Consider the following 18,280-nt stretch of genomic DNA (forward strand, 5'->3'; position numbering starts at 1 on the left):
AGCAAAGATCAAATTCTGTACTATTTTGTGTCACAGGGAGAACTAGACAAAGGATTCAGCTAATTTACTGTCTGTCATCTATAATTTACACATTTCCCAGCGCCGTACAGAGAATATTTAAATAATGCTACAGAATGTGTGGGAGCTATAAAAACAATAACAGTAATAGAGAAATCTTTACTATTGAGTCATTGAGAACTTTTAACCTTTATTTGCAGAATGATTTCCCATACAATGGCCACTGTCAGGAGGTTCATGTCCTAGAGGCCCAGTCTCCTGGAGACAAGTCCTCTAGAAGAACAGAGACCACATGTGCTGAAAGTTGTCTGCAAACACCCAGCCATGGAAGTCCTGCACAACACATACATCGGAAAACACCACTGAGAGTACAGAAAGGGGAAAGTTTCTTAAAACAGATGCGGAGACGCTCTGCTCCTTCATTTTCAGAGGAGGCCAGGGCTTCAGCAAAGTGGACGGTTGACAGTAAAAATCATAAAACCAAGGGAAGAGAATGGGCCAAAAAGCAGAATAAACCTCTGCAAGATGCTGCTGTTAGTCCTCCAAGCACTGAATTAATAGTAAATCTGCCCTATGAGCCAGAAGGCATAAAGGTAGACAATATTGAGGTCACTGAAGAATCCGACAGAAAAGATCTTGCCGGAACGAATACGTCCTGTGTTCCTTGTGAAGAATATAAAGAGGAAGCTGACAAATGTCTGCATCACACTCAGGTACCACCTAAGGAAAATGTATGTGACATTAGAAAATCTGTAAACCATTCCCCAGAATCCAATACTGCAAGCAAAGCCCTGGACTTGTTTAGCCCTCTCACACCTAATAGGCAGATGTCAAGGTGGAGAAGCAGTGAGAGCCTGACCATTACAACCAGATCATTAACTAGAAGCTGGACAATGCCCTGTGCTCGGAGGAACAGTTGCAACGATGCTTGGAGGAAGTTCAAAGCAGAATTATCAAATGGACGAGGTCAAACAGTGACGGAATCTGCTGAAACTGCATTTCTATCTAGCAAAGATGATAAACAGTCAGGCAGGTTAACTAATGTGGAAGCAGATTTTGCTGCTGATAAAGCAAATGGGGCTGGTGATGAGAGTATCCATCACATGGTACCAAAGGAGCATTACTCAGGTCTTAGGAATGATGGACCCCAGGCCATATCTCCTCTGTTTGCATTTCATAATGATCCAAATTCTGTTCTACAGGAACATGTACATTCATTTTCAAATGAAAAGAGAGCATCGGTTAAATGGGTAACACTAACAGAGCAAATTGGCTTGGAGAAAAACATGAAAACCAAGCAAGGGGAGCCAGCAATTCCGGAATTGCTTAAGTCCAGTGGCCCTCCCTCCGGAGAAACTGAAGAACTTGGCAGGCAGGGCGTTAATGGTTCAGAGAAGGAAAATATACAGAATAATGTGGTCAGACAGACCAGTAATGAAGGAAAAGATATTTGTGTACAAATACCTAAGGAGAATGTAATAAGTCAGGCTGGTATAACAGACAATTGGTCAACAGTAAGCTTTACAGGTGTATATACTTGTGGTCGAAGGGATCGAGAGGTCTTCAGATCTAGCCCACCAGTACATCAGAGCCTAACAAGAAGAGGAAGCGTAAGCCTAAGCCTGCCTTATAGCTCCAGGAGATTATTAAGAAGATGGACGGTACCATTTTCAGGCATTGAAAGAAACATGGCACCACGGTTCAATTCAACAGAAATTGAGACAAAGTACAGAGAGAGAGAGAATAATGGACTTGGTATTATTTCATCTTTAGTAACCAATGAGTATGGACAACCAATCAGATCTGATGAAAGTGTGGGGCGTGCAGGTGACAAAGGTGTGAGGACTGGTGAGAGCAATGGGGAAAAGGAGATCATCCAGGGTTGCAATGACATGACTGGAGCCAAAAAGAGGTTGAACTTTGCCCGATGTTCATGGACTGTACATCCTACTGAAAGCAACGGTAAGGCCTTTTTCCAGAAAAATGATGGTCAAGATGAGAGAAGTGAAATAGAGGACATGGACACAAATCCAGAACACTCTGAGGTATGAAGCATAATAACTAAAATAACATATATACACACACACTGTGTGTGTGTATATATATATGTTGCGTCTCCCATATCCAAAATGCTTGGGACCAAGGGAATTTTGGATAACTGAATATTCCGTATTTTGGAATAAATGCACACCATGATGAAATATCTTGGAAATGGGATCCAAATATACACACAGAATGCATTTATGTGTTATATACACCTTATACACACAACCTGCAGGTAATTTTATTATTATTAAATTCAGTTATGTTTCATATACATCCTATAATTGCGTATTTCGGAATATTTGGATATGGGAGACTCAACCTGTATATATGTATATATGTGTTCAGAAATAAAATATATACATACAGTACAACTGTACTTGAAAAATTGGTGACCGGTTTCTATAGAACAAAAAAAAAAACATAAAACATTCTGTGTAAAACATGACAATTACAATTTCCAAGCCAGCTTAGTACTTGCAATGCTACCTAGCAACAATGGGGGTCAGTTCTATTAGGTGCGAGTTTGGTCCTGCAAGCTGTTCTAACGGCGAACTCGAACTGCAAATCAAATTTGAAATTCAATTACAAATCCAAAGTGATTTTTCAGAGGAAATTCATGTTTTGTTGTGCACACCTTCCTGAGCAGGTGAAAAGTTTGTCCCAACATTACCTTAAAATAAAGATTTCCAAAGGGCAGAAAACCTCTGGTACAACCCTCCCAATTAATAATTAGTCCAGACCATAGAGAAGAGCAAAGAGGGGGAAAGCCAGTTCTTTGTCACTCATCTGGCTGCTGAGAAATCATGATCTATAAATCTATGATCTAGGGATTTCCTTGCTCCTGTAGCATGCAAGCACAGACATGCTAAGTTACAAGTCCATATAATATTTAAATAACTTTAACCAAAAATATTTAATTATGGGGCATAGCTACTCTATGGGCCATATTTCCTTAACGACTCAGCCGCTAAGGCAAAAATATGAGCCAGTCTGGAACAGGTGAGATATAAGATGGTCAAAGACATTTACTTTACCTGAACATTTATATATGTGTTTTTTGTTAACTACACGGGAGCTTGTATATAATAACGAAAAGGCATTTTCCAGCAATGGGAATCTGGCAGAGTGCATTAAAAACAATGTTTATGGCAAACAGTTTGTACACCTATCTATTCCTCTATTGGTGATGCAGTGGGAATATACCCATGGAGATCACAAGGACAGTGCAACTCAGGACAGCAGAAGGACCATTCGTATTACCCGGAGGTTTGTAGTGGATGGAAAGGAGGTGAAAGTATCTTCTAGCAAACGTAAAGCTGATCCGAGTATAACGGATATGAATGAACGTACTGTTAGGTAAGCACATCATTAGAAAGTTGCACCTTGCTGTGTATATGTCGTGCTCCCATTGTATAAGCACACTCAATCCATATCCTTCATACTGTTTTCCAGGTTAGGGGGCAGGAAATGCAGACTGGCCAAAAAAAACCCCAACAAAATATTTGTATAATCAAATCGTTTTCTCTGCTGTCACTTCAATATTGTTGCACTTGGCTTTTATAGCCTTATAAAGTAGTTATATGCAATATGTATGATTTAGATTAGCAAAGAAGTATAAGCGCCCTACACAGATAACTCTTGATCTGATCTGTGCAATCCACAGCGCATCTTTCTTTGTGCATTGTAAAAGCAGCTTTGGGTGCTCCATGTGCCTTCGTTTGCCACAAAGACGCATGGGGTTACACTACAGAGCAGGATAGAAGAACTGGAGTTTGCACAGCCAGAGAGGAGGACTGGTCAGAGTGACGGCACTTATAGTAGTGCAAACAATAGAACCTTTTATTACTGTAGTAATGCATTTTTATAGTATTTGTTTCCTGGTAGGTCACATGACCATTACCGCCCTGTAAAAGGACGTCAGTGTAATGGTGCATACACACGGACAGATTTGTCAGATGAACGATTTTACCAAAGATTTGAACGATTTTTGACTGCATTAAAATGAATGGAATCGTCCAAGTCTGACTGCAAACACATCAGATGTCAGATATCGTTATCTGACCATCGGGAACGCGCATCGTTCAGGAATGTCAGATTTTCCTTCAAATATGAACGATTTTTTAAATAGTTATCGTTCAGATCTGAAGAAAAATCTGACCGTATGTATGCACCATTATAACCTAGAGCTGGCGGTCTTCAGGTCTTGTCATTTACTTTTAATTTGACATGTTTTTTTTATGCAGTCCCATATTGCACTTAGCATGTAGTCCTAGGGGTAGTCCTAATCCTGAGTGCCATCTGAGCAGTGTTAATATAAAGTTCCATGCATATACAACTGCCATATGAAATAAAGGGCGTTCTAATGTCATTATTAATGTAAGCCATCAATGAGGCTAAACGGAGGAGGTATTTTAGGTAAAAAAAAAACAACACTTATTTTCTTACCACGGGTGTTAAGAAATCTGTAGGCGGTTGAGAGGTGATGTGCTGTTTACACGTGTGCACAGCACCCCTCTCTAGGTTGCAGAGCAGAAGGGAAATGTGCACTTGGCAGACCATCCAGGTGCACTGGGTAATGCCAAGGCAATTTGCGGTGCCCATCTGGGGCGCTTCGTAAAGGACTTCCAATGTTATACCTACAAAAAGTGAAGTCAGAGATGAAATCAATATTAATGAGGATGCAGTCTGTAAATGCTCTAGCAACAGTTGACATCACTAAGGCGTAAAGGCAACAAGTAATGTCACTGGTTCCTAGTGAATTGAGGCTGTAACCTCAGGAATATTGGGATCACTCCAGAAAATGGCTGCCTCCACAATGTGTAGGCAATGAATACACTTTAATTACGTATTGATCTAGCAACCTGTGGCTCCGCAGCTATTGTATAATAGCAACTCCCAGTATGCTTTGCCTGTCTGTGGCATCTATAGATTGCTTGGCAATAGAATATTAAGGCAGCACATGAAGTGCTCTGTTTAATGTATTCTGCAGGCGCCAGGAGCTACAGCAGCTGAGACTGTTGCAGAAGGAAGAGATGAAAGCACAGAGCCAGCTGGAGCAGAGAATGCAAAGAGAAAGGGAAATCATGTTCCGACACATTGAACAGGAGATCATAGTAAGAGGGGGTCACGAAACATAGCTGTACTGCAAGCTGTTGATGGTGATTATGCGTCCTCTTAGCAATTCCTCAATGGGGTGTTCTGGGGAACACTCAAGGGCAGACGGGCTATTGTCTCCTGGGATTAAATGCTTTATGTTTACTGAAGATCTAGAAGGATGAGGAAAATACAGGTTTGCGATCCGATAGGCGTTTGTATTGGCACAGTAAATGCCATCGGTGATTTGCTGGATCTATTGTAACGGTACATAGAGTTTTAATTGCTTGGCCTGCAAGCATTCAGAAACAGTGATGTTTTGTGTTCTCCCAGGGAAAGAAGCAGTATTATGAGCGTGAGATCGAGGCCCTGGAGAGACAGATGGAGCAGGCACGAGCACGGCGAGAACAGGAGCACACCAATCGCCTGCGGCAAGATGCACTACGGCTCAAGGCTCAGCATCAGAAGGAGAGGAGCAAGAAGAAAGCAGAGTTAAAGGACAAATGGCAGGAGGTGAGTTTATTGTGGAGGCATCATTATTCTTTGTGTTTGGTGCACCTGTCATGCACAGCTAAAAATAAACCCACTTGCTTATTGTACTGGCAAAAAATGTAAAAAAATATATATAGGCATATATGTAAAAAAAAATAATAATAAAATGTTGCAGATTATAATATATAAATAAAAAGTCAAGCATGCAATGTGCAGTTTAACACACAACTGTCTTTGTAAAAGAGAAATCAGAAGCACACCTGTGCTGCTCTCTCTGTCTGATGGCTAACGTGTAATACAATAATGTATGTATGTTGGTGGGGGCTGTTGTGTGGGCGTAGGAACTTCTACTGCTCGGAAATTTGCACATGGTGTAGTCAGGGGTAGTTCTGCGACAAGGCAGAATCTGGGGAGTCCCAAGGAGCGGGATGAATTTATTCAAATGTTTAAATGTGTTTATTTTTTCTGGCGAATGGAAAGACAGGGGGGAGATCAAAGCACCAATGCAGTATCTCAAGGCTTGTTTCACCATTACTAACAGGTGTTTCTCAAAGAGCCAGAAACGGACATGTGAGGACGATGATGGGCATAACACTGGCAAGGGAGAGGGTTTCATGCTTTGCTAGATACCATTTGATGAATATTTAGTACTCAGTATTTTAATAATGGAAAATGGCTGCTGTTAGTGCGAGCTCACATAGGTTCTGAAAGTTGCACAGTATTTGCAGACTATACCCCATGATAGATGCCAGGAGACAAATACAGGCAGCCGATGTGAGAAAATCTGTTGTCTTTCCAGGAGAGCTGTACTGTAAATATTAACAAGAGTTTCAGCCAGAATTGTCTTTTGTTAAAAAGTGGGATGTTTTAAAGCAGGGCTAGGCAATCTGTGGCACTCCAGCTGTTGTGGAACTACACATCTCAGCATGCCCTAACAGCAAAACTGTGGCAGAGCATTACGGGATATGTAGTTCCACAGCAACTGGAGTGCCACAGTTTGCCTAGCCCTGTTTTAAAGAAAACTGAAGATACTTGTTTTGTAATCATAGGAATAAAGCTATAATCCTGACTTTCCTTTTTGTGACTGCTAATTATTTGTTTTACCAGAGCAGGCAATTCTGCCTTCAGAACAAGCTTCTGTTCCAATATATGCATATAGGGGTCATCAGTGAATAGGCATTTCTTGCATAAGGGGTATATCTTACCTATGCAAAGATTAGACTTAGGGCATGATTCAGAGTTGGGAATAGAGAGAGAGAGATAGCACTTAACTGGGAACCTGAACAAACCATATTGCAATGCAAGGTGTGTAAATACATATATATATTTTTTGCATGTGGGGTAAATACTGGCTGCTTTTGCATGTAGCCCACAAATACTGCACAGTTTTATTATTACTCTACAATTTAGATGTCAGTTTGGACACACTCCCTCCCAAATCTAAATCTCTCTGCACATTTTAAATCTGCCCACCTGCAGTGCAGCATGGTTTCACCAAGATGATCTATTCCCAAGTCTGAATCGGGCCCTTAGTTTTCAGAGACAATAAATAAGAGATCGGATAGGGGTGGGGTTATATGAAGGTGTTCCAGACATTTTATCAGTAGAAAAAAAATTGAAATGTGCAACTCTTTAGATAGATAGTATTTAGTACTAATGTAAAAAAGTAACCAAGCCACTTGCACCAGGCAGCCACAAGTACATCGCCATGATGCCACAAATAAAGCAGTGTGTACATATATAGGTGCAAGGATACCAACAGATTAAAAAGGAGGAAAAATAAAGTGTTAGTGAGGGGACAACAATAACTATTTTTCAACTATTAGGAGTTAATTATATGAAGAAGAGAAATGAGCAGTGATCTAAGTGAACTATCAGTGTGATAGGCTGTGCATTGCAGTGATATAGTCTTCTAAAGCTGGGTACACACTGGCCGACCAATTGATTGGCCAATATATATCATGTGCCCGTTGGCCAGTGTGTACCAGTGATATGTCTGAGCGACGTTGTTCACAGACATATCGCATTGGCTGTGCTGTGCAACCTCTGGCCAGCGGGACTTGCAGCCACATGATTGTACAGTGTGTATGAACAACCATCATCTGCAGGGGGGTACCCAGCTTAAGACATATGGGGCGGAATTCAATTCTTTCTAGCCCCTATCGCGCCCGACGGAGCTATTCAATTCTTGCTCCTGTCGGGGCGCGATCAGCTGCCAGAGCTATATTTCAGCTCGCAGCCCCTGGGGGATGAGAGCTGAAATGTGCGAAAAGTGACGTTTGGGCGCCCAAACATCACTTTTCACGATCGCGCCCAGCACTTTGGTCGGGTTTAGCGTGAACATCTTGGACAATTGTATAGCGGCCCGCGATCTCCATGCGGGCCGCGAATACAATTGAATTCTGCCCGTGGAGTGCAATTACCAGTGTACAATGCTTGTGGCACTTGGAGGTAGAGATGATTGTGCATTATATGTGCTTGCAACAACCCATACAAATATGCTCAATTAAGTCAGGCACTTAGGGTGTGCCTTAAGTCAGTGCCAGTGACATGCAACATGTAACCAGGGCTTACACTGGAGTCCAGGCAAGTAATGGGGAACACACTCCATTGACCCTCTAACATTCATGTATTGTGAATGCAAGTGCATAGAACAGTGGCCCTGATTCAGAGCCGCTCGCTCTGAATCAGGGCCGGTCTTTTTATTTATTTATTTTTAGAACGGCCTCCTGGTCGCTCGCATAGCTATGGGTGACCACCCACAGCTATAGCGAGTGGCCAGGAAGATGGTCGCGATGGTCAAGACCATCGCGACCATTGGGCTTGCGTCGAGACCCTTGTGGTAGGGTCTCGTTGCCGCAAGCCCCAGAGAGATTTCGGCTCTAACACAAGTGATGTCAGTGGGGCCGGCCCCAAACGGTAGCCGTTCACATGGGAACGCCTCCGTTTAGGCAGCCACCCCCCCGGCCCGCCCACCAAAGGGGGCGTGCTGTCACTCAACATAGACAGCACGCCCCCTTTGGTGCGAGACCCGGAGCGACGCATTGCCTGTCACTATCTGGGTGTCGCGTATGCGCACGATGGAGCAGGCTCAGTCGTGCGCATGCGCTTTGGGCCACCATCGACCCGGTTGCGAGCGCTCAGCGCTTGCGACCGGGTCTGAATCAGGCCCAGTGTCCAAAAGACTGGAGATGTCAGAAGTTGGAATGGAGTCATTAATAACACCGTTGTCCCCATGCCTTTACCAATTTTTAGAAAAAACAAGTTTTTATAACTTGGTAGTTAGTACATTTCTAAGCAAAGGCTACAAAAACATAAAAGAACATTCCAATGTCATTAAAGCTGGGGTATATGGGAGGGTGGTAAGAAGAAAGCAGTTGTTGAAACAAATTCACATCATGGCCCGGCTAGTTTGCCCAACTGTTGGGCACTTACGGGAAGCAATCGGGAAGCCGACTGCCTAAATACCGGCAGCTGGCTTCCCGACTGTCTTATCCCGGCATGGGTGAAATGCCGGGCGTCTAGATGTAGATGCCCGCATTTCCCCGACGCCGGGAGACCGGCATCACGATCGTAGTGATGCCGGGCGCCGCGAGCGGACAGCCGCGCGGGGGGGGGTGTTAGGTTTAGGGCTCCCGGGGGGGACTTAGGGTTAGGCACCCCCCCGGGAGGGTTAGGGTTAGGCTCCCCCCCGGGGGACTTAGGTTTAGGCAGCGGGGAAGGGGGTGGTTAGGATTAAGCACTTGGGGGGGGAAGTTAGGGTTAGGCACCCCTAAGGAGGGTTAGGGTTAGGGGGGTTAGGTTAGTCTATACTTACCTATCCACGATCGGGATTTCCAGCGCTGTTGGGCTTTCGCTGCTTCGCACTCTGCTCCTGTCGGGCTGCCGCTGACGGGAATCGAACCGCCGGCTGCATATCATACCCATTCCGGCACTTACCTGGCCGATCTGTCAACCAGGTAGGCTAAATACACTTACCGATCAGCCGCTCGATGTGTCTGCACTGACATCACAACAGTAGGGATGTCAATCAGCGGTGATCCCTAAAGAAAGTGTACGGGCGGCTAAAGTATACTCTGATAAAACCAAAATGTAACTCTCGTCACAATGCTGAGCGCTATGTTTAGTGCTATCCTAACAATGCACAGAACAGTGAAAACACCATCCCCTCAGCAACGCTTGGTGGCATCATGTTATATGGATGCTTCTCTGCGGTGGGGACTGGAAAGCTCATAATAATAGATGGGAAAATGGACGGAGCAAAGTACAGAGAAACCCTAGAGGAAAACCTGCTGCAGTCTACAAGAACGCTTGGAATAGGAAAAAGATCCTCCAACATGACAATGACCCAAAACATACATCAAAAGCCACACTGGAGTAGCTTAATACTAAAAATATAAATGTACTGAAGCAACCTAGTCAAGACCTGGATCTCAATTGAGCATCTGTGGCAACATAAAAATTGCTGAAATACAACAGAAGGGAGCGCAATAAGATTCAAAAAGCTGTTTAATATATGTTATAAATTATTAATAGGTTCTAATTAGGATAAGAACATGTTCAAAATAAATCACATTTAAAACAAGTCAATACTTCAGAAGAATCACATCAATAGCATTGTACTGGATTGATATATTAAAACTAAACAGTAATTACAAGTATCAATATGTAACATTTTATTGTGCCTAGTAATCTCATATAATTCGGTAGAATTCTACAATTTCCTTCATAGATCAAGACAAGTGTCCTATTTCATGAAAAAGGAAAAAAATAAATAGAAATAAAATAAAAAATAAAAGGTCAAAATATTTGTGATGTTCTTAAATGTTCAATGATTAAATCCGTGCACCGATGTGCAAAAACTTGTATAAAGAGTGCAATCTAGGGTCATTGAAACCGGATCGATCTTACCCAAAATATGGAAAGTGACTGTCACTTGTAACAGAACTTTATGTTTGGCTGTTGCAGCGGTGATTGTGTACGCAGTGTAAGCTGACCTGCTTAATGTATCTCCCGGCTCACATCCAGCTGTATTGGAGGGCAGTGTCCAGAATGCCGCTCCAATGGTAAATGATAGCCATATGGAGGAAACCTTCACCTCCGGTTAAGTAGTGGGACCTCCTGTTTCCAGGTAGCAGGCAGATATCATAGAGATGGTTAAATTGAGACATTTTTAAGCTACCCACTTCATCTGGATAGCAGTAACACTTGATATCACCCCTAGTTCTTAGTGATGAATCTCCATAAGATGGTAAGAAATAAGGTCTCCTAACGTGTTTCTCGGCCTTAGGGCCTGATTCAGAGCCGCTCGTAAGTGGCCGCTCGTTCGTTCTGAGCGATGTTTGCACAACTGCGCATGCGTACGGATCGTAATACGCATGCGCGAACCAGTCAGTGCGGCTGAAAATCGTTTGTTCGCTAAATAGCGAATGCCTGCTATTTTGAGTGACAGGAGGAGGCGTATGTGGGTGGTAACAGGGGAAGGTGCTTGAAAACGGGGAGTGGAGATCCGAACGCAGGCGTGCTTAAAGGTCAAAACGGGCATTTTAAGGGTGTGCATAATTAATACAGTAGCGTCATTGATCACATCACTGGGTTATTTTATAGTCAGAACTGCACGCAAGATTGCGGTAGGAAAAACCAACCACAAGAATAGCGAGCAGTTCATAGGCTGGTCGATGTACTCGATTAATCTAATAAATAGCGGACATACGTAGGATGCAAGCGGCCAGGGGGCGTAGTTTTCTAAAAAAACGACCGCATGTTTTGTTCGCTCGTTCAGACCTAGAGGCGTGAACAGACCGCAAAGAGCGAACGGTTCATTTGAATAGCCACCCCTTTTTTCTGAACAAATAGCGTCCGGCTCTGAATCAGGCGCTTAGTCCGTCTGGTCGTTTCCTCAGAGGCAATGAAGCTTACTTCTCAGAGAGCCAAAATATACCTTCTATCATTAGTTTAAATGCGTGCAGATGAAATCTAAGCTGAGACCATTTAAACATGTAACGGAGCCAGGTCTCTGATTTAGTATTCTCTGGTCTTAGTCTATTCCATAAATACAAGTATATATGTGTGTGTGTGTGTGTGTGTATGTATATGCATATATATATAAAAATATTATTGAATGATATAACACCTAGGAGTTTATATATGAGACAACTCTGATGAATACATTAACAAAATAAAAATTGAAAAGAGAGGTTAAAAAAAGGTATTATTGTTATTTGATTTTGTATTCCAAAACTGAAAATTAAAATTCAATCAAAACATAGTACATAGACAAAGATTTTATTTTGGTGCTGATAACAAAATGTTGTTAATAGAAGATATGTATAAAACTGAGAATTAATATACTGAAAAGGAAAAAAAATTGATTATAAATATTCCCAGAATGTGATGAATACTAATGTACCATCAGCCAGTATTCTATATACTCTGTAAATAGGTACATTGTAGGCAATTAATATGCAGATATCTATCTCAATCTCATATCCAAAATGTACAGTAAAATATACAAATAAGTAAATATACAAATATATACAGCTAAATAATGGTGTGAAGTATAATAAACGCTGGGGTTAGACGTGGCACGAGAAGTGAGAAGTGCAGTGTGGGCATGCCCTCGTCCCTGAGATGTATTAAAACTCAGGGTATTGAGAGAATGCCGGCAGTGCACTCCGCACAAGTATGGATCATATACATGTCAAAATCTTCTCACAGACCGCCCCCCCTAATGGTGGACCTCATTTGATCTATAGAGACCTAAAGCGTCAAAGAGGAAAACACACAAAAAAGGGGATTGTTCAAATATTGTTTAATTCTACTGTGTCATTCAGGCCTTGTGGAGTCCGTGTGTTCAGCTTGAATATCCAATACGCTTCTCGCCTACATAAGGTTTTGTAATCTATCTCCACCCCTTTGTGTTAGATTCATACAAGTTTGGGAACCACTGGCCTAGGCAATTGAAAAAAATGAATCACGGCGCCCTTGAGTAGCAGTATTGTTTTCACGGCACCCCTAAGTTTAAGTTTGTTATCGAGAAATTCAGAAAACGTAGTAAAATGGTAAAGTGAAGTAAATTGTGCTTACCTGTCATCCTTAAGTTCAGTTATGTGGTGGTGGCTTGGTTTGCGCACTTCTGTTTGTTCACATATTTACATTACATTGACCATAATTAATTTGATTTGGTGATGGACCACCAACCTGAGGCACCCCAGGGTGCCACGGCGCACAGTTTGGGAACCACTGGCCTAGGCACTTACAATAAATTGTTACATATTGATACTTTTATTTACTGTTTAGTGTTAATATATCAATCCAGTACAATGCTATTGATGTGATTCTTTTGAAGTATTGTGACTTGTTTTAAATGTGGTTTATTTTGAACATGTTCTTATCCTAATTAGAACCTATCAATATTTATTTATTGAGCTCCCTTTTGTTGCATTTCTGTTTTTCCTGATTCAGGGGCTAGCCCCCCCTAATGGAGAGCTGCATGTGGATTCTATTTTGAAACCTACTCAAAACCAAAGCGCCCTATTTTTTTCTGTTTGTATCATATAAAAATTGCTGCCTACCAGCGATAGCCATCCATCCCGATGGAGCTTGAGCAATTTAGACCAAAATTCCAGTGTCTATACGTGCCAACCAACAGACACTTAGCCAAATAGACTCGGACCTATAAAAGCTGCCAAAGGTGGTTTTGCCAAGTATTACCTTTGGGGGTGTGAATACCAGTACACTCACATTTCAGTTTTGTGGTTGGATGTTATTTTGGGGGTAATTCAGAGGTGGACGCAGTTGCAGTAGAAGGCATTACAGCATCCTATTGAAAATCACACTAGCAGCGGTGCAAATCTGTTGATGTGCCTACAAAGTACGCACTAACCGGTGGGCCATCATCTGCACCATCAGATATTGCATCTGCCTATGGCAGGCGCAAAATATCAGAGGGACCATGGCCGCCGGTGTCAGTGGAACTGCGTCTTTAGCCACCACTCAAACGCCCATCGAAATTGCATGGTTCTCCATGCAATTACGATCTGCGTCAATAGGTGGTAACCATCGGGATGCATGCTCAGTGCATATTGGACGCATGCGTAGAGATAAAGGGCTCGTGTCCGATGCTTTGGGGCTCTTGGGTCCAATGCTTTCCCTGCGTCCGACTCAATCAACGCGTGTCGATTACTGGGAATAAATGTCAATTAAATACATACTGGTTCCATGTTGTAACATATGTGGTGTCTTTGTATAATTAGCTTGGTAGATGAGAGTCAGTGGTGCAGAATTAGAGTCCACACATGGCATTCCAGTAAAGAATAAATGAAAATGGTGCTTTACTTCCAGCATGGAAATCAGGAAACAAAAAATTAACAGAAAATAATAAACAAACCTAGCCCTCACTCAGGGCACTAGCTCACTTCTTGAGCGCTCTCTATAAAAGCAGCTAATCTGCATGAAAGTCTCTTAGAGATTGGTGGCCCTTCCTGCCACATGCAGGACTGGACACTGGCCTGGTATAGCTTTCTCAGCTGGTTGGCTGCTAGTTTCACAGGAATAGTGTCAGAGGTATAGGGATCTCCCTGCCACCTTGCAGGTATGAATCCTGACCACCTGGCCTGCTTCACTCTGACTCCAGCCCCACCTGGACTGTTTGACTGTGTCCACCAGCAGCCTCACCTGGGCTCTGGGCACATGGCAGCCATTAGTCTTGAACACACTGACTCAGCTGCTCACCAGCACCCTCTCTGGTGATACTGCCACACATCCCTCTCCCCAGCTCAAAACCCCTGGGTTGAGCAACATGGGACGAGGCATTCTTCACTCTTCTCATGAGGGCCATCTGCCGCTTTCAAATTCATCCAGACTCTTGTAATCTCTGGGGGTCTCATCCTCCAAATTCCAGAGTTTATTTTCCTCCTAACTTTTTTCTTCACTTTATGGTAGCAATGGTATTTTTTGAATTCTATATGAAGCACTTGAGATTCATTCTTGAATATGTCAGGCTTTAAAGGATTCAGGTACTTTTTCCCAAAGTGCCCTACTTCCTCAACTTCATCAAAATAAAGCAATTGATTTTCCTAATAATCTTCTGGTTCAGACAAAATGGCTTTTCCTTTTTAACCAAATAAAAGGTTTCTCTTGCTAATACTTCTTAAAAGGCCCACATTTTGGCAGACTTCTGCTGGTCACATCTTTTACTTTCAGCCTTGAGTGCCACCAGCATCATAATCTTCCAACCTTGGCTTTATGTCAGAAGATGTACTGTTACTACCACTCACAGATTCTGGATTATCTTGCCCACATAACATGCTTGAATGTTTATTCCACTGATCTTTAAACTTCACTTCAGGATATTGATGGCTATCAGCCATTTCCATTAAGCTCTCGGATCTTCTTGAGCATCTGCTTTTTGGGCCTTGAACATATTATGAACAATTTCAACATGTTCTACCAGCACAGGTGGAAGTTCACGCTCCACAGAGGTCTTTATTTTCCATTCAGTTTAGCTGGACTTTTTGCTTCAAGCTTTGTAATGTGAGACCACTTTACTTCCTCACAGATAGATTCCGCTGTATTGCAAGTTCCATCCTGGTTGCATGAAGGCATTGTTTCATTTACGTGAGAATTACTCTTCAAAAGACTGTCACCATTAACTGTCTGTAAGGTTCTGCTTTCCACTGCAAAAGTGCATGACTTGGGCATATTCACATCACTCTGATCATATAGCGACATCAGAGTCTCATCTTTGGAAGCCATCAACATCTCTGTAGACTTCTGTACATCCTATACCTTTGCCTCACAGGTTATGCAATCACCATCTGTATATATCAGTTCTTTATCATCAACTTCAGACAGTTTTGTAGCGTTCCCGCTAGGCTGTTTCAGCGGCCCCGCTGAAACTGCCTGCGGGTTCTGTCCTCCACACGCGGGCCATAGTGTCCCGCGGGAGGGGAACACGGCAGAGCAGCGGTCACCGCTGGTGAATGGATGCCGCATCCATTCACAGTGACCGCGGCGCTTGGGGGCTGCCGTGCATGTCTGTAAGTGCTGGGCACGCCCCCAAGAGTGACGAAAAGGGGACGAGTCATAAAGACACGTCCCCTTTTAATTGGCCACGCCCCCATTTCGGCGAGTGAAGTGCCCTTACTCTACGTCCAGGGCGCCCTGCCTGCCGCCGGACCTAGAATGAACACTAGTTTTGTAATGTGGACCTGTGCCCCTTTGGGAGGACGTCACACCCTCAGCTATCACTGTAAGATGAAATACGCTGCTCATCACACAAGACACTCTGCATGCCAGCCTTTTTAGGATCAAGCTGTAGCAATTGTCGCCTGTTATATACTTCTGTCACACTAGGCTCAGTGGAGACATCGGACGGCATTTTGGGTCCAGAATTCAATCTTCGAGTGCCTTTCAGCTTCCCCTTTTCTGCTTTTCCCACTACCATGTGGAACTTTTTCTGAGCCGCAGACAGCTGCTCTTTCAGCTGGGTAATTTTCCTCACGGCACTTGCCAATTTATCAGACTGTAAAAGTGTGCTCTTCATATCTTCAAATTCAGCAAGTCTCAACCTTTGTGCAGCTATTACATACCAAATTTTATTTTTATTGCAGCTCTAGTTCTTTGGCACTAATTTCTATTTGGAGATTTTGCAACTGGTGCTACACATTCAACAGACATCTCCAAGTTTTCATTGTTCTTGCAATTTCACAACCCTGCCATAGGCAAGGTAGGCTTGCTCTCCAAAGTTTCACTGTGCTCTACGGTGTCATGCCTTTCCTCCAGAAACTGCTCTAGCTGCAGCCAAATTGTATTGGAGAGTTTGTACTTGCTCCTTACAGCTTCAAGACTGACACTCTCTATGGCTTTTGCACCACACTCTTTCTGCACCATATGGAGACATTTCTCCCTTTCTTCTGGACAGTCACGGAGCTTCTCAGACAGAGAATTTCTTTCTAACTCACACTCTGCAAGTCTTGCTTTTGTGGAAGCCACTAGAAAGTCTTTTCCTTCTAACATCAAAGTTAGATCCGCCACTCTTCCTTGTGAGCGAGCTACTTCACTATGTTGTCCCTAGACACATTCTTTTAATTCTTCCACGTCTTGCTGAAGTACCACATACTTTTGATGCAATTCAACAATGTCTTGCTCTAATACTTCATTCTTTGCTAGCAGCACTTAATTCTCATACATTGTAATACATTTGAATGCTTCAGCCTCCTCAAGGCGTTCAGACTTGCTTTTGTTTTCACTATATCACACTTTGCCTTTAAAAGTATTTTCAATACAGCAAAACATTTTCCTTCATGTGGAACTACAATTACCAGCATATCAAGCACAGTCTCTAACCTTTCAAAAGGAATCTCTGCTCTCAGTACCACACCCTCACTTAATGAGTTTGCGCATTTCTGCCGAATAAACCACAAATTGTCCTTCAACTCTTCCAATGCTGCTGTAGAAATTTTCAACATTTGTGCACATTTCTCTTCGCAAACTATATATATATATATATAGCTGGCAATTCACATACATTTGCACGTCATCGTGGTTTTCCACACATATGCAGACAATACTTCAACAGGCTTTTTATTTTCTCCACTCACCAGCTCATTTGGCTTTCTAGGAGAGTACAGTGATGCAGTGCGCAGTAAGAATCCATATTTCCAGTTGCACTCCACATTTTCTACATAGATCTTTTTGCCTGGACCTGCCTGCTCGCATTCTACAGCATAGTGATGACTTGGGGTAATTAGCTTGGTAGACGGGTGTCAGTGATATAGGGATCTCCCTGCCAACTTGCAGGTATGAATCCTGACCACCTGGCCTGCTTCACTCTAACTACAGCCCCACCTGGACTTTCTAACTGTGTCCACCAGCAGCCTCACCTGGGCTCTGGACATATGGCAGCCATTAAGTCTTGAACACTCACCCTTTTAGTTCTGTGTGTGGGCAGACCCCTCCAGCCCCACACTGACTCAGCTGCTCACCAGCCCCCTCTCTGGTGATACTGCCACATATAGCAAAATGTGAAAAAGCCTAAACAAAGTGAAACTTTATAGCCACTGTAGATGGTCTGAGGCTCCATGTCTCGCTCTTTGCTAATTTATGAGATCACCATTACTGAGCGTTTCCTCTCTCCACAGGAGAAGTTTCTTGTAAAGCAACAGCAGGAGCTGAATGCGGCCTTGCAGAAATTAGTAAATGAACATAAGAAAAAGGTTATTAGTACCGAGAGGGAGAATCTCTGCAAAATGCACAACCTCAAGAGAGGTAAGCGGGAAACAGCTGTCAGAATCCTGTGATTTATTATGATTTTGTGCAGGCCATTAATCCTGGGTAGCCTTTTTTTTTTTTAACAATATTTAATGTAAATTACCGTCAACCTTTACAAACATGTGCAATGTTCATGTGCATTTTCTTAATTCAGTTAGTTAGAAATTAATATAATGGAATCCAGTTCAATGCGACCTGTCACTGGGCATTGCCACGATGCCCGGCTGCACACATATCGGTCATATACAGTAGGACCGACATCACAAGTTTTCCACCACACCTCTATGGGTTGCAAGAGAACACTAACGATGCAGGCAGGTGCAATGTACTGATCCATCGTGTTTAATTGACTTCCCAC

The 18,280-nt window shown here is 42.9% G+C and overlaps 1 protein-coding gene across 1 annotated transcript in view; it reads left to right on the forward strand.

Moving 5' to 3' along the window:
* The window catches only part of LOC148525504 (STE20-like serine/threonine-protein kinase), a 70,476-nt gene that overhangs the window by 45,947 nt on the left and 6,249 nt on the right, over nt 1–18,280 (forward strand). Inside the window, exons 9-13 of the mRNA XM_088470788.1 lie at nt 219–2,063; nt 3,257–3,420; nt 5,054–5,177; nt 5,491–5,670; nt 17,793–17,919. Of these exons, the coding sequence (XP_088326914.1) occupies nt 219–2,063; nt 3,257–3,420; nt 5,054–5,177; nt 5,491–5,670; nt 17,793–17,919 (2,440 nt within the window). The remainder of the gene's footprint in view (nt 1–218; nt 2,064–3,256; nt 3,421–5,053; nt 5,178–5,490; nt 5,671–17,792; nt 17,920–18,280) is intronic.

The sequence above is a fragment of the Taudactylus pleione genome, unplaced genomic scaffold (assembly GCF_031769625.1).
Source record: "Taudactylus pleione unplaced genomic scaffold, aTauple2 ptg000105l, whole genome shotgun sequence".
In the NCBI taxonomy this organism is placed as follows: domain Eukaryota; kingdom Metazoa; phylum Chordata; class Amphibia; order Anura; family Myobatrachidae; genus Taudactylus; species Taudactylus pleione.